We start from the raw sequence: 24528 nt of genomic DNA on the forward strand, positions 1-24528 counted from the left end.
AGAATTTGTGGTATAATATGCTTCAGCATTTTCTTGAATGAACTGGAAACTTCAGCATATTTATTTTTTAAAAATAAAAGGGACAAATAGTTATTTGTTAAAGTTGTTTCATACATATATAACGAACCAAATATGTACATCTTTTCCACTTTAATTCTTAAAGTTTTTTTTTTTTTATAAAAAAAAGAGACCTATTCAATAATTGAATTCTAGTACCATCTTGGGTTCATCCAACATCTTTGCTATTTGGTGAAAAAGAGAAAAAAACCTTTGACATTTAAATAGGCAAATTTGTATAAGAAATACTATTGTATATATGGTTTATGGATCAAAGTCAATTTCTTGAAGATATATATTAAATTTTTAAATATTGTTAACAAAAATTTTAGTTCCGCCGCAGATCCTTTCACGAACCAGAGGGAATATGAATTAAGAATTTCTTAGATTATTCAAAATCTCAATTTATTCTTCTTTTTCTCTTAACATTTGAATACATCATTTTACTCTATTAGATACATTACAACTTTATTGTATACAATATATTTGATACACATAATTGTTGATACATAACCTCAAATCTCAATTATTTCAAACCTATTCAATATGAATCTAATTTAAAATCATGTATCATCATGTAACGTACGAATAATGACAATAACTGTGAGTTCTGAAAATTCTAGATTATTGTAATTCGGGAAACTTTTGAAATATGATATAATTAGCGTCCGGTACTTTATACATAGTTGAATCATGATCTAAAATTCTGATTCTTAGCCCATTTCCTCCGTATTGGGCCTCTATCATGGATCATTTACCCAAAATTGGGCTTTTCACTTATTGGGCTTAAAACCCGAGAACCTGGAATGCTGTCTTAGGCCCAAAATCAAAATTACCCCAATTGTCTCCAACTTCAAAAAAGCCAGTTAACCAGAAGACCAAATGCTTCTTCTTCGTTGAGAAACCCTTCACACTTCACATTTTTACAGCTGATTTTTTCGAATTGAATCCTGAAAATGTCGTCTGAAGACTCAAAGCCAGTGAGGAAAGTGGAAAGTGACGACGGAGAAAGCATTGGGTCTCTTTTTAACAGCAAAAAGAAACCTAACAATAATGCCGCTTCAAAATCTCAGCCTCTCAAAAAAGCTAAGATTAAGAAAGAAGAAAAAGATGATGATTTCGAAGAACCCATTTCGAAAAAGAGTCCAAAAATTGTTAAGCCCAAGAAGGAAGAACCTTCACCCGTGTCAAAGAAAAGTTCGAGTAGAACTGATAAAGTTGGTATTTTTATTTGTGCATTTTTTGTTATTTTACTGTTTGATTTGTTGGTTTTTTAATTGGGTTTTTTGTGTGTAGAAAGTTGTAAAGAAAGAGGAAGAGGATAAGAAGAAAGGAACCAAAAATGGAGACACCGTTGTGAAGAAGAAGGAAAAGAAAGTTTATGATTTGCCTGGACAGAAGAGAGACGCTCCTGAGGAAGTATGTTCCAAATTTGCATGTTAAAAAAAACATTTTTTATGGTTTCAATCTGATCTAATGTTATATTTTTTGATTTTCAGAGAGACCCTTTAAGGATTTTCTATGAATCCTTGTATCAGCAAGTGCCAGAAAGTGAACTAGCAGCTATTTGGTATAACATTCTACCTTTTAAATGATTTTGAATAAGTTATTCTTGGGTAACTCTCTTGTCGTTAGTGTTTTTGAGTATCGTGATGAAGCTGTCTCTATCTTCTTTGAGTTGGTGTTGGTTGAAAAAAATGAACCTTGAATATTATTATGTTCTTAAAGGTCAAATTTTGTTCTTGTCCTAACAGTGTGTGTGTTATCCACCTGGTTGATGCTTCTGTATTAGCTCATGCTTTCATTTAGCGTTCACTTTGTCGAATGAGTAACTATTCTTAGTCTAGTTGTTTAGATGTGTTCATTTTCAAACTGAAAGAAGAGTAGGGGTAAGAAACTTCTGTTTGTATCTGGGTGCCCCTTAGATGCATAGTGTATTTTTGCGTATTGTACAACAGATAGTGAAATATGAGGTGTGTTGCTTGAATGTCAACGTGTGTGGAAGAGCAAGTTGGCTGGAAACAGCTAAAGAAAGCTTGTGAAGTAAGCAGTTCTATGTGAAAAGAATAGCCCACACTCGTAAACTTATATGTCATTTTTTCGTCCCTTTTTTTTTAGTAAAGAAGCATCAGCATGATAGAAGTTGCATGCCTACAACTGAGATGCTTAGTGAAGTTGCTAATTGAGTAAGTATCCATTGGACAAGGAAATCTGTATCTTGACTTGGCCCTTTTCGCCCAGTTAAGTACAATACATATTTGGCCACCTTAGTCGTAATCTAAGAGGTTAAGCTTACTATGATCATCTAATGCGCTACTTTAGATTTGTTATAGGAAAAAATCTACTTTAGTTTGAATCTGCAGAAATCATCTTTCAAGTGTTTATTTGAACATAAGAAAAAATGAAATTATAAGTATATAAGCTTTGTTATAACTTCATTAAAACTTCCGTCTGGAATGAGAAAATGGATTGTTTCAACCCTTTGACACTATATGATGAGTTCAGCTGACTTCTGACTGAAATTGTGACATATCTAAGGTGAAAACTTTTCTGGTAGTGCATTTTTCCACTTATTGACTATGGTTTGATATCATCCTTATGCAAAGCACTGTGTCCCTGGGCACAAGCTTTTACATTGAGTGCTTGGGGGATTAAGTTAAAGTTGTCACCAAGAATAGTTTGTGATACTAATGAGTGTTGTTAGTGGTTATAATGCAAATTAATATGCGTGTCTGAAGCTTAAGATGTGAGTTTAGACTGTTTAGTCAGCTCATTTGACATGATTTTGATGAAATATTGGTGCAATTACTTCAACCAAAATCCCAGGGCTTACTTATGACTGTTCTGTTGCAGCACATGCGATGAAACTATTTAGCCCATTCTTTGCATTATCGTGCTTAGACGTCACTCAATTTCTTGAGATCTGCTGTGGATTGATGCTAAAAACTATGTCTAATGTTGCTCATCTAATCCCTGATACAAATTGTCACTCTTCCCTTTCTGTCTCACTAAATCCACCCCGATCACCAAACAAGCATTAGAACTAACATAAATTGAAGTAGTTTCTCTAATGAATTTGGCAGCTGTCTCAGTCTATAAATGTTAATAAAGCTGGCCAAACAATGTCTATGCATGAATGGTTCCTCCTCATCAACCCTTTTGACCATCACTGATGCTACAGAAAGGATCTCGATGGATCAAAATGTCTGCTTGCAACTGTTAACAACCAAATCCAGAGTTGTTCATGATGATTATAAAAACTACAACTGTCCCTTGCAGTTGGATTCAAGTAATCATATCCTGATACTGTTGTTCTTGCAGGATGATGGAGTCAGGTTTGCTTCCAAAGGACTTGGCGAAGAAAGTTTTTGAGAAGAAACAAAAGAAGGCCCAGCAGCTAAAGCTTGGTTCACCTCTGAAAACGGTTGTGACTGTGAAAAAGACCACGGAGTCTGTTACTATTAAGAAGACAACATCCTCGTCAACCACGCCATCAACACAGAAAAAGAAAACACCAGATTCTGGAAAAACGGAATCAATGCAGCGGTCAAAGAAACGGAAGCTTAAGGATGATTCTTCTGAAGAAGACTCAGATGATGGTTTCATTGCAACTCTTAAAAGCACAAAGAGACAGAAAGCCTCTTGATGTTTCTAATGGCTTAGTGAAATTGTAGATGAGAAATTAAATACTCTGTTACATGCATTTCAATTTCTCCATTATGTAAAAGTTGACCTTTGTTCTCTCATTTTCTCCATTGTGTTTTTCCAGGCTCTAAACTTTGAATACAATTAAAAAAAAATGTATCTCAAACTTCATTCATTGCCCTTAAGAAATAGGGGCCAGACAGGAGCTTAATTACTTCGAGTATTTATGACTCTGATGGCAATACATGACCGGTGAATCTTAGCGCAAGCACTAGAATAGTTGAAAAATTCTAAGTAAACAATTGATATTTCATTTCACATAGAACTAAGAGAAAACTATCCCATATTAGCATTTGATTATTGAACATATAAGCTGGAAAATGAATTTAAGATAACGAACCACATCGGAGAATGAAGATAGTTATGGGCTGCTTGGGTAAAATAAAGAATGAAAAACATACGATATGATAAATTATGATCCTTCAGGCAAGTTTTAACGGGATGTGATGAGTGGTCAATACTCGCATTAAAATATGTGAGAAGGGTGTCCAGGCTTAGCCTTTTACGACAATTTGGGCGCTCTCAATTTTACCAATCTGATCCCTATGCTTGAATTATCTTATAATCCCCCTACCCCAACCCCTCTAAACACACCCTCCCCATAAGTTAAATTTTTTTAATTTTATAGAACATTAGTTTGTTTTATAACTAAATTATAAGTTATTTACATTTTTTATTGGAATGATATAAACTATATAATTAGTGATAATTTAGACCAGATAAAGAAAAACTCAACCGTCTAGTATTTCATGTAGAAAATTCACAAACAAATTAATAGTTCAGGTATACTATCATTATCATTGAACAATTCGACCATGAGTGATGGGATAAAACATTAAATATTACTCCATATATCACAAATCATAATATTTAAAGAACAGTTTTGTACATTACTCATATTTCAAATTGTAGACTTTGATATTCACGGTTAATTAGGTAAGAACTCAGAATTCATTAATGATACATGATTGATCTCAATCTATGCCAGAAATCTTAGAGACACACTTATACTATATGCTAAGGTCCTATTACCTCTAAACTTATTTTATTAATAATTTTTTATCCCTTTTTGGCTTACGTGACACTATCTTGTGGGCCCAACGTTGATTGACTTTTTTTTCAAGATAGTGTCACATAGGCCAAAAAGCGATAGAAAACTATTTATAAAATAAGTTCGGGAATAATAGGACCTTAATATAATATAACTATATCTCTGAAATTTCGGGCATAAAAGGAGTACTTGTGCATTTTCCCTATAATATATAATAACATTCCTTTTTTTATAAACTAATTTTTATAATCACTAACTTTCGCAGAGATTATTTCATGAAACATTCGTACATGTGAAATAATTTCATACAAGTAATAAAATCAAAATAATATTCCTTTATGTATGATTTATAACAAACCAATATTACAATATTATATGTTTGTCTCTTCTCAATATTGGTTTGTTATAAATCATACATGAAGAATCTGAATCTCACTATAAAGAGGTGATATTTTACTACCTCTTTGTCTATGGACTAGGTATTGAATAAAATTTTTATATCTCTCTATATTGAAAATATTTAGCAAGACACCTATATTTATATACGAATAAATTAAATTAAATAATTTTCATAAATATCATAAATAACAAATTCTAAACTACTAAGATATCTTATTCTCAATTTGTTATTATGTGCTCAAATCAAATGAATGATTATATATTATAGACGTAATAGCATTTTAGTTAATGTAATTTGTACTTCAAAGAGAGGTTTAACAAAGAAACTTAGGTTAGAGAATCCAAAACTTGGGTAAAATGTTAAGATTTATTGAAGATGAGTCAATAACAAATAAATATGAAATAAAAGACAAAATTTGGAGCATTTGTGGATATGCTGTACTCAATGATTAGTAAGTAAAATATCTTGTAGTAGTGAATAGAAAAACTGACACATCCCTACTTATTTACTCCACCATTTATGTCTCTACACTTCCCTTCTTTCTGATTCATTACTACAATTACTTGTTCAACAAGCACCTTTTCCATTTACTTTTTACAACATGATTACATAATTAGATAACATTTTCATATATTAACTTTATATATTTTAGTTCTCATTTATATGACACATATTTAGAGCGTGACTACTTAATAAATTGAATTGGTTGAGAATTATAAAGTTTCAGGTTCAATTTTATTTTGAGACAAAAAATACTTGGAGTTGGTGAGATAGGTATCCTGTTAAATTAGTTAAAGTACGTGAAAGTTAACGCGTACATCACAGAAAAAATAAATTATTTGACATACTTTTTAATTTAATTACGTCCTAGAAATGATGTCACGTTTCTATTATTAAAAATAACTTAACTTGAAATTACATATTTATCCTTAGTAAAATTGTTTATTGCTATACAAATAATCAACCCGTTTTAGATCACAAATTTAAAATTAAAAAAATAAATAAAATCAAACCTTAAATTAAAATGAAAATTCTTTATTAAATTTTTGCATCAAATTAGACTAACAAATTAAAATTGAAAGATTAGTATTTTTTTTTTTATGTTTAACCAAAACTGTAAAATATTAAAGAAATTAATACTGTATTTCAGAAATTTGGTAGCACGTGAAAATTTGACTTGTTTAACTCTGTATGCATTTTATTGAAACAGGCTGTAGTCTTTGAGTCTTCCCACCTACCCCACCCCCCAAACTTTCTGACACGCCACTTATAAAGAAAAATAAAATAATAATAATATTGAAAATGAAGAAAATTTATAAGAAAAATAAATATGATAAGTATTTGGAAATATTTAAAGTAAATTATTAGTTTCAGTTTAAACTATTGATAATTTTAAAAAATTATTTTACTTAACGAATAAAACTTAGATACATATTGTTGTATCATATGATATAACAAGTAACCTAAAACTCTAGTAAGAACATGAAATTCTTAATAAAAAACTGATAGAAGTATTAAAAATATTCCTAAATTTAATGAGAATTTAAGGGTATATTTTACTCATATTATAAAACTAAATATTTAAAATTTAATTAGTCAAATAAAATATATTTTAAAATTGTTAATAATTTTAAAATAAAACTGATAATGCCCGTTTGAATTTAAAGTAGGGCAACTTTCACATATAGCAAACAAAAAATTCATATTTATATGCTATAACAAACTTTGCATAATTGCGCTCCATATGAAACATAAAACTGTATAATTCGCTATACATATACTCGTTTATAATTCGTTGGCCTAAATTGTATAATTCGCTAGCCTATTTCGCTGCAATTGTATAATTCGCTATCCTATTTCACTGCAATTGTATAATGCACAATTGTATAATTCACTACCTATTTCGCTGCAATATTAAAGTGTATAGCAAGAAGATATATGTTTTTCTTTCGCTTTATACAAAAACAGAAACACAATATATACACTTCTGTTGTATAAAGCTAGAGAAAATTGTATTTCACTTCAATTGTATAATTCGCAATTGTATAATTCGTTGACCTTTTTCTCTGCAATACTTGAAGTAAAATGTTTGTAAATTGTATAATTAAGTGTATAACACGAAAATATATATTTTTGCATGTGTATACACAATTTTCTCTCGCTTTATACAAAATAGAAACAGAATTATACACTTCTGTGTATAAAGCGAGAGAGGAGAGCGAGAATGGAGAGTGGCGAGCGAGATTTCTGGGAAAGAGACGCTGGCAAATTTTAGCTAACGTTTGCTATGGAACACAATTAAATCAAACCTAGCTATTCCATTTATTTTAGGTTATTAATTTGCTATTATATACAATTTTCCCCTAATAATAACGTCCGTCGGAATAAATTAAGTGAAAAGAACAATATCCAATCATTTGATAATTTGAATCCACAAATTGATTAATTTAAATTGGTTTTTACAGTGCATCTATTAAAGGAAAAATAATTAGGAGAGATAGAAGTCCAAATACAAATTCAAAGTGTATTTTTTTAAAAAAAAATATTAAATATATTTACATATTAAGTTGAATTAATATTAATATTCATATTTCTAATTATTCAAAATTTATAAAATTAAAATTTTGCTCCACTTTTATTTCAAATATTTCCTTAATATTAGGACTTGAGTCCAAAAACCTCTTATTATAGTCCTAATGTTATTCAGTTAATCTGATGCCAATGAAATTAATTTTAGGACTCCAATTTATATCTCTTATGACCAAATGAAAAAAGAAAAACTTTTCTTGACATAATTACAAGTAATTAATTACATTAGTCCCCTAATAAACTATTCAGATTAAAAAATAATAACAAATAATCATAATTAAGTAGTTAAACTTGTTAAAAGTACATGTTATACCATTGATTTGATGTATGCACTACTTTCTCTTGTTGACCTTACCTATTCTAGACTTTTCTTCATAATAGGACATATATTTGATTGAAAGTTAAAGAATTTCCTTTTTTGAATGTGAAGTTCAGAAAATGAATTTGAAATTAAACATTGTATATTTGTATTTTAAACACACATTCTTGAAAAATATAAAAAAATTTATGATTGTTTTTTTTTAAAAAAAAAAAAAAACTAACCAAAATAACTAATACAATGTATTATATATATGCTCATAATGTGTTATGTTTTATTTTAGGGAGTAAAACTAAATAAGCATTGATTAACATTGTAACATTTAACTTTTCATCATCACATTGATACCATAGTAATACATTTTGTATATATTTTTAATAATTATAAACTATTTGAATCAATCTAATTCAATCAAACTACAAAAAATAATGGAATTGCAAAATAAGAAAATTAATATGAGATGAAAATAACTAAAAGCCATAGTGCAATGAATGTTTGACAGTTTATCTCTTAACTAGAGATCTTAATTTTTCGAACTTTAATATGAAAAGAAGGAAAATCTTTAGTAAAAAACTAAAGAATATTCACTATTTATAGTATTGAACGTCGAACGAAAAATGAAAAGAAAAATAAGAATTTTAAGAAGTAAGGAATTCTATTTTGTTCAAATAACTTGTTAGTTACATTACCATATGTAGGTTCATTCCCAAATAAAGAAAAAAAATAATTTTTTTTTTTTTTAAAAAAAGAGAGGCTCAAAGCATAAACCCTAGACAACCCTCCCATCTCTATTTGTTTGCCACGTGTCATCAGCCACAAACTCCATGGATTTCTCCCCCTTATTACCAAACCCCTTACCACTTCTCCATCTTCTTCTTCTTCTTCCCTCTGCTCTGTTTTTTCTCCCTCCTTCAGAACCGCCGCAAAATTCAACAAGAATGAAAAACAGCAAGCAGAACGAACTGTGTGATTTGTTTCGTAATCCATCTAAAGATGAAATTGAAGTAGTAAAAATTCTACTCGATCTCGAAAATCTAGTGAGAGAAAGACAATATTGTTCGGTAATTTGGGGTTCCAAGAAGAGGAGATCTAATCGACGAATCGATTCTTCTTCTTCTCCCGTCGTCAACTCATCAAGTAGTTCGAAAATCGATGGAAACGAAATTGAACCCAAAATTAAAGCTGAAGTTACTAGCCCTGCTAGCCCTGCTACTCCTCTTTCATTTTCCCCAAGTGAATCTGATGAAAAATCCAAACATTCTTCTCGCAGAAGCTATAAACGAAAGGTACTATTCTCAACCCCCTCTCTCTCTTCTTCTTCTTCTTCATGAATTCATAATTGTTAATTGATTTTCAAAATTGCTTTCATCGATTTCGATATCTAATATCTTTTTCTCTCTCTAGTAACCAGTTTCAATGCCTACCCTATTTCGGATAATTTTTGTTTTATGACATTTTAAACTTCGTTACAACAACAACAACGAATATCACAATTATGAATAACATATGCAGTGAAATCTCAGATTATTTTTGAAAGATCTTTGGCTATGAATTTTAAATCTTGTTGCAAAAAAATTGTATGTTTATGATTGGGGATTTGGTGAATGATTTGAGTTTTAAAATTGTTGATTGGTTTGCAGACGAGGGAGGAGCTAATGGATAAAATAAAACAATTATCTCAATGCAGAGAATCGCTTACAGGGGTAAGTTTGTAAATTCCTTCAACATAAATTTAGTTTTTTTTTTTTTCAATTTTCTTTTCCTAAATTATCCTCTGTCTTTTTTTTTTAATTGATTTAATGGAATTTGTACAGGAAGTGGAGAATGTTCGTAATTACTACAATAATCAAAAAGCTTACAATATGAAGTTGAAAGCAATGAAAGAAGAGGTAAATATTCATCTCTATTTTTGGTAAAAATCTTTATTATTTTCTCATTTTTTTGAGATTTGTGATCGTGGTTGCGTAATTTGTTCACAAAATTGATCATTTGCTACACTAATCAAATGAAAGAACGTTTTAATTTAACTCGTGATAGCATATTATTATTCTATTTTTGAAGTTTTATTATTAGCTTACGACAAAAAGTGTATAATTTAACTCGTGATGGCATATTATTACTCTAGTTTTTGAGGTTCGCATATTAGTTTATGTCAAAAAGTGTAAAATGATAACTTAATTAATATTTTTTTTAAGTTTGCTTGTTAGCAATCAGGTTAACAACCTTCTTCCGTATCGTTAATTAAATACAGGTAACAAGAATGGTGAATTTCCAAGGGGGTGGTGTTAATTTAGGTCAACTTTACTCTAATCCTGGAATAGAGCCCAATCGTCAACAGCCGTTCATTATGGATCAGGTTGCTTCAAGATCAGAAGCTATTCATAGATTTCAATACCCATTGGGCCAGCTGCAACAGGCCCAACATTTGTACTCAAATGGGTTGGGCCCAGGCCCAATGGGCCTTCCTGATCTGAATGTTAAGGTGGAAGAGGCTTTCGCATTGGACCAGTTCGATATCGATAGAATGAATGTTGAAAGGAAGGCCCAATATGCTGAAGCTAGAAGGAAGAGGAGGATTAAAAGAATAGAAATTAAGAACTCATCTGGTTTTATTAGACCACCAAGAAGGAGATAGTAGGTAATTTTTGTATTTTTGATCCTTCCATAGAATGATAGTATTATTTTTTTGTGAGCGATACGGAAGGCCAATCGAGCAAAGCTCTATTTTTTTGCTTTGTCCAATGTCGCTAAGTGAAATTGTATCGTACATTCGTTGAAATAAGTAGATGAGCTATAATGATGTACGAATACTTTTCATTGATCGTATAAACAAAATATTCATGTCTTAGCCCTTAGGTATCTCGTGAAATTAATGTGTGCAAAAATTAGCTTGGACACCCCCTAATACACTTCAAATATAACCACTTATTGTTGGTTTATCGATATATTAAAGAATATCTAATTATTTTCGTTGATTATTGGACGCGTTGATCTTTGTACTATTCAGATCAGAAAGGCATAATGGATCAAAATGTCTCTACTTATATTGATTTTGTTTCTGTCCTAAGTAACTTGGATACTTAACAGGCCCAAATTTTAAAACTGGGCTATTAACTAGGTCCACATAAAACTAGGTTTAGGGTTTGGTGACTGCTGCTATTTATACCAACACTGGAGTCATCCAGAACCAGCAGCTCAATTTCTCTGTGACTAAAATTTCTGCCTTGGCTATATGAAAAATGTTTGGCGTCTTTTCTTCTTCTTTTTTCTCGTATTTATGTGCACATCGACTAATTTCACGATGACTCTTTTCTCTCTCTGTGTTATTTTTTCTTTTAGAGTTTGATTGAAAATTGATTGCAAAAAGGGGTATGCAGATGATGACAATATTTTTGAGGATATAAGAAGCTCAAACTTTATTGGAGTTTGAGCGATGCTTTTTCCTAATACTTCCATGACTCTGATGCATACCTTATACTTATTGCATTTTTTTCTTTGTTGGCGAAATTATGTTCTTCCATGGTGAGATTGTATTGTTTTTTGTTGGTATAATTTCATGGTCGCCTTACACTTGGATTTCAATCATGTGTATAAAAGAAGTTTATTTGAATGAATTTAGGTTTAATTAGGTCTTATGAATCTAACCAATTCAGTATGTTTTGTGCGACTTCTCATAATTAAAGGCCAAATACAGTGATAGATTCTTTAATTTGATCTCAATTTTAATGTTGGTTTTTTTATTCATAAGTTAGATCCTTGAAAGCAAGGGAGAAGCTGAAATATAATTAAAACTTGTTTTAGTTAGATGTTCAATCTAGATATATTTCGGTTCTCCCCTTCATAAATCAAAAATTGAATCAAGTGAATTGAATAACTGGAAATAGAAACAATAAGGGTCCGCCCCTTAAATTAATGGAGTGAAATACCATGTTTTACTATTTAATTTGGGGGATGAAAGAAGCTGAATGTTATTTTCCTTTAAAAACATTGATTAGTTAATCAATTTCTTTGTGTCATTTTTTTATTGGATATTTTGTCTGAAGTACCTTTAAGGCTCATGAAATCACTTTATTGATCTTCCGAAACGTGTATAATTTGGTGAAAAGTGCCTTAAATTTAAGAGAATTGGCTATATGTTACGGACTAATTATAACATGTACTCAGATCATGGGCTAAAGAGAAATGAAATCTTTCTTCCATGTAAATATGCAAAATAGAATTCCGGAAGAAAAAAACATGAATCAAATGTAATAGAATAACTGCTGGAGGAATCATATTTAGAGGAGTACGGATGCTAGAATAGTATGTAAGAAACTGCAATACACCAACAAGTACAAGAAGCTACTGTAATACAGTATATTCATATAGACCAATAAAAGACATTTCATTTCTCAACAAACCAAACACAAAGTTCAAATGAAGAGAAGACAATAGGAAACATAACAAGTTCACTTGGCAGAAATTGAACAAACCAACAATATATCAAATGTAGAGAAGTTTTTAGGATTGGTATTGATCATCAGCAACCTCATCATCATCATACTCTTCCTCATCATCTGCTGTAGCATCCTGGTATTGTTGATATTCTGCAACCAAATCATTCATGTTGCTCTCGGCTTCAGTGAACTCCATTTCATCCATTCCTTCACCTGTGTACCAATGCAAGAAAGCCTTGCGCCTGAACATGGCAGTAAACTGCTCACTCACCCTTCTAAACATCTCCTGAATGGAGGTTGAATTTCCAACAAACGTGGATGCCATCTTCAGCCCAGTTGGTGGGATATCACACACACTAGACTTGACATTGTTAGGGATCCATTCAACAAAGTAGGACGAGTTCTTGTTCTGCACATTGATCATCTGTTCATCTACCTCCTTTGTGCTCATCTTACCCCTAAACATGGCAGAAGCTGTCAGGTAACGTCCATGACGGGGATCTGCCGCGCACATCATGTTCTTGGCATCCCACATTTGTTGAGTAAGCTCTGGCACTGTTAGCGATATGTATTGCTGTGATCCACGAGAGGTTAGTGGGGCAAATCCCACCATGAAGAAGTGAAGACGTGGGAAGGGAATTAAATTCACAGCCAATTTCCTCAGGTCTGAGTTCAGCTGACCAGGGAATCTCAAACAGCAAGTAACACCACTCATGGTTGCAGAGATCAAATGGTTCAAGTCACCAACTACACGAGAAAATAGGCAAAATTAATCATTTGCTTACTTAAACTTGCAGATCATATTATTGGTTACCACTAAAGAGAAACACTTACAACTTGGAGTAGTGAGCTTCAAAGTTCTGAAACAAATATCATATAGAGCTTCGTTGTCAAGGACCATACATTCATCGGCATTCTCCACCAATTGGTGCACCGACAGTGTAGCATTGTATGGTTCTACAACAGTGTCAGACACCTTTGGAGAAGGGAAAACAGAGAATGTGAGCATCATCCTGTCTGGATACTCCTCCCTTACCTTGGAAATCAGTAGTGTTCCCATGCCAGATCCAGTCCCTCCACCAAGTGAGTGGCAAACCTGGAATCCTGATCCATAAAACAAAGAATACAAAACAATCAACTACCACCCCTCAATCAACAAATGGTAATAATTGTGTATAAAGAGGGTCACAAATAGATGCATTAGACATAAAAGTATTCAATTAGATAATATCACTGTCCAGAAATTTCAAGACAGAAACAATATAAATAAGATCTTAGATAAATTTCCAAGAGTATAAGGAAAAGAAACACACGACGATTGACTAGTATTACCATAAGTAAGATCCAGACACATCATAAATCTCAGTACTCGATCATGCACTCTAAGAGAGTATGAATTCTTGTGAGATGCATGATGAGAAAGTTAAATTTATCCTTCTGCTAGACTATACAATTTTATGCCACTCATGTGTGTGCTCTATGAGATTCAGGCTTTATATGAACATTCAAATGTGCACATATGCATCAGCATTATTTCTACCCTGAGTCAGACAAGTTGTTAACAGCAAATATAGGCATTTTCATCATAGAGCATACGATTACGAATGAGTAAAAGAGACCTGTATATGACCAACTGTGCTACCATAGGTACATTCATAGAAACAACAAACAAGCATTAAACAAAATAAAACAAGATCAAATTCGGTTACATCTAGGTTATATCGACTATAAGCACATACATCGGACCAATTAGCATAGGATTTGAAATGAAAATGAGGAAGAGATCTAGTATTGGCACTTGTTAACTACCAATAGGAAGAATCAGTACGCAATTAGCAATAAAATCGAAAACAGAAACTAAAGGCACTGTCAACTATGAACTCATACATCGGGCAAATTAGCATAGGATTTTGGAATGACAATAAGAAAGAGATCTAATATATGCAGTGTGAACTACCAATCGGAAGAATAAGCAAGCAATCCGCAATAAAAACGAAAACAGAAACTAAAGGCAACAGGCACATTCATAGAGGAAATGAACAAAACCTTGCAAGCAATCACAATTCTCCGCTTCTTTACGAACAACATCTAGAACAGCATCAATCAACTCAGCGCCTTCAGTATAATGACCTTTGGCCCAGTTATTACCAGCACCAGACTGTCCAAAGACAAAGTTATCAGGACGGAAGATCTGTCCATAGGGACCAGATCTGATACTATCCATCGTACCAGGCTCTAGATCCATCAAAACCGCCCTAGGAACATAACGTCCACCAGAAGCTTCATTGAAATAAACATTGATACGTTCAAGCTGAAGATCGGACTCAGCGGCGGTTCCTTTGTAACGTCCGGTAGGATCAACACCGTGTTCATCACAGATAACTTCCCAGAATTTGGAACCGATTTGGTTTCCACATTGTCCTCCTTGAATGTGAAGAATTTCTCTCATTTTCTCTTAGTTTTTTTGATGAAAAAAATTGATGAGAGGAATGAGAGAATAAGAAGAAGAAGAGATGAAGATGAAGATGAAGATGAAGGGAGAAATGGGAAAGAGAGTGATATTTCTAGTGGTAATGAGGAGAGAGGCGGGAATACATAAACACGCAATAACTGATGGACCCTACATTATAGGCTGAGAAGAATATGGGTCCCCCGATTTTCACCACCGATATTTTTGGCATCCATTATTTTCTTTTTGTTCTCTTCTTAACGCCCAATAAATTAATTTATCATCTCAAATAAGTATTTTCTTTTCTTTCAAAAAAAATGTGTATTTTTAGAAAAGAAATTAGTTACTAGTTATTATTTTTAGTAAATGTATATAAGATGTTATGAGAAAGATATATGTAATGTTTTGGGTGTTTTTTGATAAATACCTTTATAATTAAAGGAATTAAATGTGTCTTTTTTTAAGGAGATGAATAAATCTTAATAGATTGATAAGTGGTAATGCGTATATATAAAAATGTTGATTTAGCGTGTGAATGCATTGACCATTTGAGTTATTGCGTTGAAATGTAATATTCCTATGTTTTTTTGTTTGAGTTCAGTCAAATTCAACGCATTTACTATACATTTAGCTTAGTCATTAAATATAAAAAAGAATCTTTAAAAGGACAAACAACACGAGATGAAATAGATAGTTATTAAACATAATGCATTCAAATTTATATATATTATCAAAAATAAGATTTATTTTTTATTTTTTTCGTCTATATTTGATGTATAAAACTTTAATTAAAATTAAATCACACACTGTAGGACCTATTACTGGATGGTGCTTTGAACAGTTTGAATTATAACCATGTTGAGCATGAAATTGTCTTATTATCCTTAATGTAGCTCCTCATATATATAGTAAAATGTTTAAATCGTGATCAAGTTCTCTACTCAACTTGATCTTTTTCTGTTTTTGCTTTGATTTGAATTACTCTATTTATTAACCTTATTGTAATCACTTAACACACAAAGCCTACAAACTAGTTCTAGTTTAGATCCAATCAAATTTTGTCAAAAAGTGTTGAAGAATATTTTGCGTTGAGTTACTAGAAACAATTTGGAAACTTAAACAATCATTTGGATCAAGAACTCAATTATTGTCATTTCATTACTGTTTTCACCTCCATTATTTCATTCACGTGGCTATGTTTCTTTTTTATTACTAATATATAAGTTTTATCACGAGCACAAACCCCACAGCCAGTGAGGTATTTATGATATTTGTGGTGTTGACAGCTACTGATATTTTGTCTCAATTACTACAAGGTTTGTCTACTTGCAATATTTTTTTTCAAGTATCCTATCGTGATCACCACCTAATATTATTTTCACTATGTTTTTTTATTTATGAGATGCCAACTCCAACTATTGTACTAGATGGGGACAACAGCAGAGTTTTAGATCTGAGTAATGGTACACTTCAATGCTTGAGCTCATCCACATAAAACTGATCTAAAAAAGATTCCTCATTACTTTCGACTCGAACTACTTTGAATGTGTTTTGACTTCATCAATTCGTTTTTGATTAGTCGTGATCAGCCAAAAATGCTAATTTAACCCTGTTTAAGACGATCTATCGAAATGTGACTGACAATCCAGAACAAACAAAATGACAAATAGGTAATAAAATTTACTTCTTTACCTTTTTTATAATGTTCAAGAGTATACTTGATTCAGAGGATCTGTAAAGTTTTTCCATTTGTTTGAAAAGACTGACAAGGGCATGAATACAACACATACTTGTATCCTATGTTGCTCCGACTCTGAGGAGAACTCCAGATGTAGTGCATTTTTGGAGGATCCGGCATGAGGTGTGGCTCTTGTTTCGGAGAGTCCACGACAACATAGCTTTTATCATAAAAGCCTATTCATTACAACAGACGAGAATCACAGAAAATGTTACTAAAATAGAGTTCAGAAAAACACACGAAATTAGGAAGTTTATATGTCCTTTGGGGTCTTTCTTATGCACATCTAGAAACATTACAATACAAAGATCAACAGCTAAAGACTTGAATACAGGACATCACCAAAATGTAGAACAAACGAATTCTTGTAACAGCTGCTTTCATCGATTCTGAAGCATGGATTCGTTGCAGTATTTCTTGAAATTCAAGCATTCTTCCACAATGAAATCACTACAAAATTTGATTTCAGAAAGTCGTGTTAGTGACACAAATAGCAACCTTTTTCATCATAAAAGCAGCAACAAGTGGAAACTTACAAGATCCGCTCAGCCATATCTGATGTTTCCCATCTGGGACTCCACGGGTACTCAGCAGTGACTGGAGACTTGATGGGTAGACCTTGAGAATTAAAGTGCTATACAAACATGCCAGTGCACAGATATGAGCACCAAGTCAATTGATACTACAACAACAACTACTACTACACCTCGATACCAATCAAGAAGCACAAACAGATGAGTAGAAGGGAAAGATGAGAAGTATGCCACTCCTATCACAGAATGGCGGGCAAGAATTGGGGCATAACCACTACATTTTTTTCACAAAAAGGTTCTATGCCTAAATATTTACATGTTCATGAAGGCAAACTAAAAAACGCTCGAGTATTACAAACAACCATACCAAAATATCTAAAATCCTGTCACGTTATCTTTCTTAAAAAAATAAATCCTGTCACGTTATTGAACAACAAGATCAACAACATAACCAGTGAAATTCCACAAGTGAGGTCTGCAGAGAGTAGAGTATATGCAGACCATCGTACCCCAACCTCATGGAGGTAGAGAGGTTGTTTCCACCCTCAGCTCAAGTGTGGCAAATAAAAAGAAAAGGTACATGGAGGAAAAAAATAAAATATAGTAAAGGTAAGAAGGCACCAATATAGTTCAAGGGGACCTAAACAAACTATTTACCTGGGAACTCTGAAGCATCAAACTTGGCTGCTGCTTAGGGAACTGAAGTGGGATGGCAACATGAACCTAAAATATAAAGGATATTATAAGATTTATCTACTAATAATCGCTCATCAATAACATTTAGATATAAGCAGCAGAAGCAAAGATAATCAATCAAGGGAACATGGTCTCCAGTCAGCATGTCAAACAAAGCTTTATCATGTGGAAGAAAAAAGAGCAACATATTTGCTGAAAGAATTGCAAATATAGGTAAGACCATGACCAGTTTCTCTATGTTTTTGAGTTATTCTTATAGATGTATGGACTACTTTGTATCAGGTGTTTGCATTCATTTGAAATCCTACTCAATTGTCCATCGTTTTTCAGCTATCAAAGTCTTCTCCTCCCCCTCCCTCTTGAGAAGCAAAACTGAAACTTATGCACCCAGTCGTCCCGAGAACATGCTTTAATTAATTAATAAAATGCCTCCAAGCAATCACATCAGGAAAGAAATTTCTACTTTGTGTGTCTGCTTACAAGTTATTAAGTTACCGTACCAGAAAAGTAAATACCCCAGAGGAAGATAGAAAGGTCGCCTTCCTGCAGAAAAGCTGACAAACGAAGAAAGGATCATTAAACATGCCATCTATCAGCGGACATACTAATTACTAAAGAATTAATATTGCATACTGGATCTGCTTCCACTGGCCTTCCAAAGAGAGGAGCTAATGCTATAATGAGCTTCCTTCTACTTTCAATGGATGCAACTGCATCTTTAATCTGTCAAGAGCAGATGGACAAAACAGGAAAGAGAACTTTAACAAAATAATTTGGCATAAACCCCAATGGAGAAATTAGTAATTAACCTGTGATTCAAGCATCTCTTCTAATGTCGGAAGGTACTCAGCCATACACCTAAAAATTTAAAAAGAAGAAAGAGAAAAGAATTATGAACATAAGATGATACCGCAACTTTGTTGGAAAGGATAGCATAACAAAAATGCTCCTCAAATAGGAGAAGGGTTGACAAGGCTGCTTGCTTCTGCAGCAATAATCAGAACTTACATTCCATCCAACCATGGAGGAAGCCTGAAATCATCAATTGAGAAGACAGCCTTCAATTCAGGAGAAGATACCAATTTCAAACGTGGGGCAGAAGGAGCACTGGAGTATTTCCTGCCAACTGGATATATAACCTGTCACATTAGTAAAGTTAATCAAAAGAGAACCGAGAAAGGAAGAAAAAATGACAAGCCAAAAGATGATTAGACAAACAAATTACTCATTTAGTCTCAATGATAAATACAAGCTGAAGAAACAATTAAACCAACAAATGAACTATTTAACCTCCACAAAAAGTTTCAGTTTTAACACTTAAATGATGCAGCTTTAGGAATGATATGAAAGCAAGTAAATGACAAAAAAAATGTATTGCATTCATTCATCCAAATTTTCCCCAGAAGATATGCAAAAATAATGCTTCAAATGATCCTCAAATGATGCCATGCTTAAATCTCCTTCAATAGTAAATGACAAAAAAGATGTATTGCATTCATTCATCCTAATTTTCCCCCAGAGTTACGCAAAAATAATGCCTCAAATGATGCGATGCTTAAATCTCCTTCAATCAGTATCTTCTACTACTATGATTCTTTAAGAAAAAACATTTTATTTAAAATGTGATCTTCATTCTTCTAATTATTATAGCTATTACATTTAAAACTAAGGAAAGCAAACTAAAATAGATTTCAGAGACTAGGGCTTAGTTTCAGTTGACAATCAAACCATATAACTATTTCATTTGTGTTGGAGATATTAAAATTTAATCAGTGTTTTCATCTTCTGGTAATATATACAGACAAGCATACACAATGTACGGAAAGATCCTTCAGAAAGCCGACCTGTAGGTATATCTTCTGTGGATGGCGCCAAGTGGATCCTGCAACCATTTTGTTTAAATCCAAATCCAGCAGTGGGACAGCAAATTTAACCTCTTCTGGCTACACTACAATTTAATGGCACATAAACCATCCATACAGTCAAGATTCGAACGTTACGCAGGATAATCCTTCCACATAAGAGCAGAAAGGGGATTACTAAATGCAGGTGTTAGTGACAGTGGAGTACCTTATCAATATTTGAACTCAAAGACATTTCAATCCCCTGCAACATAATGATCAAAAACAGAACGAAGTATAATTAAAGCTCGTTATAGAAAGAACAAATTATAACTTGAGGAGGAGAGAGCCGCGATCACACTTTTAAAACCCCTTCCCCTCTATAGAGTCTTCCAATCTAATAAATTAGGCAAGAAAACCATCAAAATTAGAGTTAACACTTGCACTCAAATGAGCCCTATGAATCCATCACACATAATCTTAATAGCTAAACCTATAAGCAATAGGCCATCCACTGTAAGAATTGAAATGTAGCGACATATTAAAAATTCACCACACAGGATGATGTATGCTACCTAGATCAATTTGGTCTAGTGTTAACCACCTGCCGATTGTCAGAAACAGCAAATTTTGACATACACCTTAGAAAGCAACCATAGACTAAGTTGCTCAGACTCAGGTTCAGGTGTCCGATTATGGGTATGGATCTAGAGATCACATCCTCTATGATCTAAATTTTAAGATTCGGGAATACGGATCCATGTATGTATACGAGTGCGGGGATTCGGCTTAAAATAATTCCAATATGTAAAAATAAAGTTCTAAAACCTAAATTATGAGATATTATGTGGAAAACATGACGAGAATCCCGAAAGGAGATAAAAGGAAAGGGAGTGGCAATAGATATTTATATATACAAGGTATTTCATTTTCACCTTAGTTTTGATTACAGAAATCATCAAATATGTCTCGAATTCCTGCATCGAATTTGGTCAAAGTACCCATAATTAGTTGACTAAATCAGGTACAGATCCCACACCTACGTCGTTATGATACGGGTGCGGCACCAAAGTGAAAAGTCTAAGCAACTTAGACCACATATGCTCATAACCTAAGTTGCTTGGACTCTTCACTTTTGGTGCCAACACGGGGTGCCGCACCCGTGTCGACACGACATCGGTGCGGGTGTGGGATCCGTGTCCGATTTGGTCAAGTACTTTGACCAAAATCATTGGCGAAAGTCTTGGAAAGTTTTATAGATTTCTATAATCAATACAAAAGCTAAGATGGAATTGAAGAAAAATGGAATGTCTTTTATATAGAAATTTCTACGTCACTCCTTTTCGTTTAATCTCCTTCCGAGATTCTTCTCTAGATGCCTGTAGTAGATGCTTTACACACTCCAATTTTTTTGGGATTCTCTCTAAGATTTGATTTTCAATACAAGTATCCTTTTACTTCTTAGTTATAACGAATCAAGTATAATTTGTTGGTTGTCATGATCATGCCAATAATACCAATGCAATAGCACACCTAGCTCCATTGGGAGGAACTCCTGATTCCATATCATATACTTACATTGGAGGCGAATTAGCAGCAGACAAAGACTAAATTAATGACAAGCTAACAAGTTCGGAAAATGTTGGAGCTAGATTACACAACACTGTCCCCATTTTACAATTCAATGAAATTACAATGATCACCTTACTACCGAAAGGTGTCCAGTGCACACGAATAATCTAACCCAAACAACAACTTGATGATCAAACTGAATTACCTCTCTGGAAAGCATTGTGCTGATTTCAAACTTCAACCTGTCATCATCAACTTGTTCAACTCTTTTCTTTTGGTACGCCTTGTACAACTCCCTAACAACCATAAAAAACTAAATCTCAGCTCTTCTTTTTTCAGAAAATGTTCCTCACTTTACACAAACTAATGATGTGAAAAGTGAAAATGCCCAACCTCAGCTGCAGAACCAGAGTGAAAAGACTAGTCGGATCTCTATTATTCCAGTCAGTAAGAGGGTTCTTCAATGACTTTGAGTCACTAGCATCACTGACAGCATGATAAGGTCGAAAAGTTTCATCTTCCGACCCAAATATAACATCTGGTGCTGCTAATGGATACACAGCATTGTACATCACATCCCCTACCCCAAATTTCATCATCAAAAATACAGGTTGGTAACATGATCAAACTATATACAGCTAGACTAATTCACTATGCAACCTTGAACAGAAATGTAAATTAGAAAGCTAAAAAGTAACTCACATTTGATGAAATCAAGACAGAAGGGGATTACTAACGAGAACCGATCAAGCAAACCAGTGTTTTTGCATCCTGAACACATATTTTCTACCTGAACAAGCTTCAAAGTTCCTTGTCAGTGAATAACCATAAGCAAGTTTACAGAAATGACCTAATTTTTTTGAGTAAAAGCATATAAAATGACCTTAACAGAGAATGGAGCGTGAGTGACTATGTAATTCAGCTGTGCAGCGATGAGTGGAGGGACTGCGTCGATCGCCATGGCGGAGAATCGTCGGAATTTCACACAGATTGCTTTAACAGCCGTCGGAGTTCAATCGGTGCTTTTTTTAATCCGGCAACGATACGGATGGATACGGGCTCCGTCTGATAATTCGTTGGGCTTATATCTTTCTTAAAAAGTTTAACTGGTAGCCCCTTTCAGCTAACTAATTAAATTCTATTAAATATTTTTGCAATTGCACGTTTTCGTCTAGAGAAATAGCCTCCGAAATTAATTTTGTTATTAGGAATGGAGAAAAATCGACAGCTCGATAGAGACTTATTCGATCATCATGAATGACTTTGTGTAGCCTCTTTGTCGTTGTTGCCTTTGAAATTTCAGGTTTTAATTATATTTATTCAAGTTATAAATAATTTTAGAAACTTCTTTTTTGTTCATTAATAGTTATCTTTTTTTAGAAAGATAATACTATAGTATAAGCTAAGCCGTTAAATACGCAGTAGATATGTGATTACATGATCTCTTTCACTATTAGTAAATATACCAATGTTATCAAAATTTATTAAATTATTATATATTGATGAAGAAACTACTTTATTAGATGGTACTCTTATTTTTTCTGTTTTAATACAATCTTTGATGGTATATCAAGTTGCACAAAATAGGATGGATTGTAAGTTAGTTGATAGGATCTTTGTTTTGCCAAAAGCATTAGCTACCTTGTTGTTTTGTATGAAAATGTATGTTGTACCATTGTTTTTTGTAACTTCTTCAATAAGGATTTGGTGGACATTGTGGTAGCTTCATAAATAGGGTAAGAATGCTACATGGGTTCTATTAATTATATAGTTTATTGAAGTGACCTTGATTAGGATTTAGGGGGATTCACTTAAGCTAATAAGGCCAAAAACAGAGTATGGAGTTCATTGGCATGAGAATCAAGCGAAGTAGAGACATAAGCGGATCCAAAGAAAAGAAGCAGGTTTGCAGATGCAATCATGAATCGAACCAGATCGAAACATTCAGCTGTCGACGGACAAAGCCAGAACGTCGACCGCAAACGAAGGATGGCCAGGTGCATATAAGCTACTATAGGCTGAAAGTTGTCACTGGATTTAGAGTTAAGCAGTTACTATAGTGTATGAGAACTCTTTACTATCTCTGGAATCTAGCTATGCTCTTACATCTTACAGGTCCCCGTCAATTCCTTTGAGTTTCGGTCTTGCGACCGTACTCCCCAGGCGGAGTGTTTCACGCGTTACTGGGCCCCTGGAAGAAAAAGTAGAAAAAGAAATAAATATAGTGATAATTTGATTCTTCGTCGCCATAGTAAATAGGTTAGAAAATAGAATTTAATTATTCATTTTTATATTTGTTTATCTGAATTAGTATTATAACTATTGTTTGTACACTACATTAATTATATCATTCATATGAAATTGTAAAATAAATTTTCTTTCTCTGCATAGTGATGGTTAGATATGTTTTCTTCTACGGGATAGAATGTTGGCTAAAAATAAATATTTACATTCAAGAGATGAAGATAATAGAGATTAGGATGTGTCCCATGAGTGTGTGGATATATAGTAATAGAGATAGGATAAGAGCCAAAGTTTACATGTAAGGTGGTATAACATCTATGACATACAAGATAAGAGAAGCAAAATGGAATGTTTTTAGAATATGAAGTGAAGTCACGAGGATACGCCAATATATAGAGGTGCGAGATGTTAATTCAAATATATATATATATATATATATATATATATATATATTTGAATCATATATGAATCGAGTAACTTTTAATCGAATGAGGTTAAGGGCGGACCCACATGGAGCTGCCCGGGTGCTCGAGCACCCATTAAGCTCATATCGAATTATGTATATTTATATCAAAATTAAGGTAATACCATATACAATAAAAGTCGAGCACCTAACAAATAGATGTATTAGTTGGCATGGTGGTTGGAAGTGAGTTCTCAAGGTCTTATATTGCTAAAAAAATGTCCAGGTTCAATTCCCTGTAATTACATTTTTTTTTTCTTTCTACCTTTTCTTTTTCCTCCTTTCACGAATTGTCGTATTTCTAATTTTTCTAAAACAAAATTATTTTTTGAAGATTATTTTTCTTTTTGATTTTTTTTGGCTATTTTATATAAATATAATTATTTTTTCTTTTGACAAGTATTAAATTTATACATTTATATTTATGATAGATAG

General features: G+C 32.9%; 4 protein-coding genes and 2 non-coding genes across 7 annotated transcripts; 4 read left to right on the top strand and 2 right to left on the bottom strand.

Annotated features, from left to right (window-relative positions):
* The first annotated feature begins 878 nt into the window (after positions 1 to 878).
* LOC101263701 (uncharacterized) lies at positions 879 to 3868 on the top strand. The gene is made up of 4 exons (XM_004238313.5): positions 879 to 1274; positions 1354 to 1476; positions 1557 to 1627; positions 3379 to 3868. The coding sequence occupies exons 1-4, from the start codon at positions 1014 to 1016 to the stop codon at positions 3701 to 3703; spliced, it is 780 nt and encodes a 259-aa protein (XP_004238361.1). The 5' UTR covers positions 879 to 1013; the 3' UTR covers positions 3704 to 3868.
* Positions 3869 to 4200: 332 nt separating this feature from the next.
* LOC112941418 (small nucleolar RNA Z279/snoR105/snoR108) lies at positions 4201 to 4306 on the top strand. The gene has a single exon (XR_003246702.1). It is a non-coding gene; the product is annotated as a small nucleolar RNA Z279/snoR105/snoR108 (small nucleolar RNA).
* Positions 4307 to 8783: 4477 nt separating this feature from the next.
* On the top strand, positions 8784 to 10969 carry LOC101264003 (uncharacterized). The gene is made up of 4 exons (XM_004238314.5): positions 8784 to 9407; positions 9762 to 9824; positions 9936 to 10010; positions 10373 to 10969. Exons 1-4 carry the CDS (start codon positions 8946 to 8948, stop codon positions 10754 to 10756), a joined length of 984 nt encoding a protein of 327 aa, XP_004238362.2. The 5' UTR covers positions 8784 to 8945; the 3' UTR covers positions 10757 to 10969.
* Positions 10970 to 11492: 523 nt separating this feature from the next.
* LOC112941412 (small nucleolar RNA R72) lies at positions 11493 to 11590 on the top strand. The gene has a single exon (XR_003246696.1). It is a non-coding gene; the product is annotated as a small nucleolar RNA R72 (small nucleolar RNA).
* Positions 11591 to 12463: 873 nt separating this feature from the next.
* TUB (beta-tubulin) lies at positions 12464 to 15111 on the bottom strand. The gene is made up of 3 exons (NM_001247878.2): positions 14604 to 15111; positions 13392 to 13661; positions 12464 to 13304 (listed from the first exon to the last, which is right to left on the bottom strand). The coding sequence occupies exons 1-3, from the start codon at positions 15004 to 15006 to the stop codon at positions 12622 to 12624; spliced, it is 1356 nt and encodes a 451-aa protein (NP_001234807.1). The 5' UTR covers positions 15007 to 15111; the 3' UTR covers positions 12464 to 12621.
* A 1752-nt stretch (positions 15112 to 16863) lies between these two features.
* LOC101264320 (uncharacterized) lies at positions 16864 to 22687 on the bottom strand. 2 transcript variants are annotated; one of them, XM_004238315.5, is made up of 13 exons: positions 22270 to 22687; positions 22089 to 22176; positions 21780 to 21966; positions 21592 to 21682; positions 20044 to 20079; positions 19818 to 19916; positions 18982 to 19112; positions 18783 to 18831; positions 18607 to 18696; positions 18474 to 18527; positions 17935 to 18000; positions 17281 to 17378; positions 16864 to 17194 (listed from the first exon to the last, which is right to left on the bottom strand). In XM_004238315.5, exons 1-13 carry the CDS (start codon positions 22345 to 22347, stop codon positions 17125 to 17127), a joined length of 1137 nt encoding a protein of 378 aa, XP_004238363.1. In that variant the 5' UTR covers positions 22348 to 22687; the 3' UTR covers positions 16864 to 17124. The 2 variants fall into 2 exon arrangements, with proteins under 2 accessions (XP_004238363.1, XP_025886672.1); XM_026030887.2 differs by having other exon boundaries at positions 21780 to 21933; positions 22270 to 22559.
* Between the last annotated feature and the right edge of the window lie 1841 nt (positions 22688 to 24528).

This window comes from Solanum lycopersicum, chromosome 4 (assembly GCF_036512215.1).
Source record: "Solanum lycopersicum chromosome 4, SLM_r2.1".
Taxonomy (NCBI): domain Eukaryota; kingdom Viridiplantae; phylum Streptophyta; class Magnoliopsida; order Solanales; family Solanaceae; genus Solanum; species Solanum lycopersicum.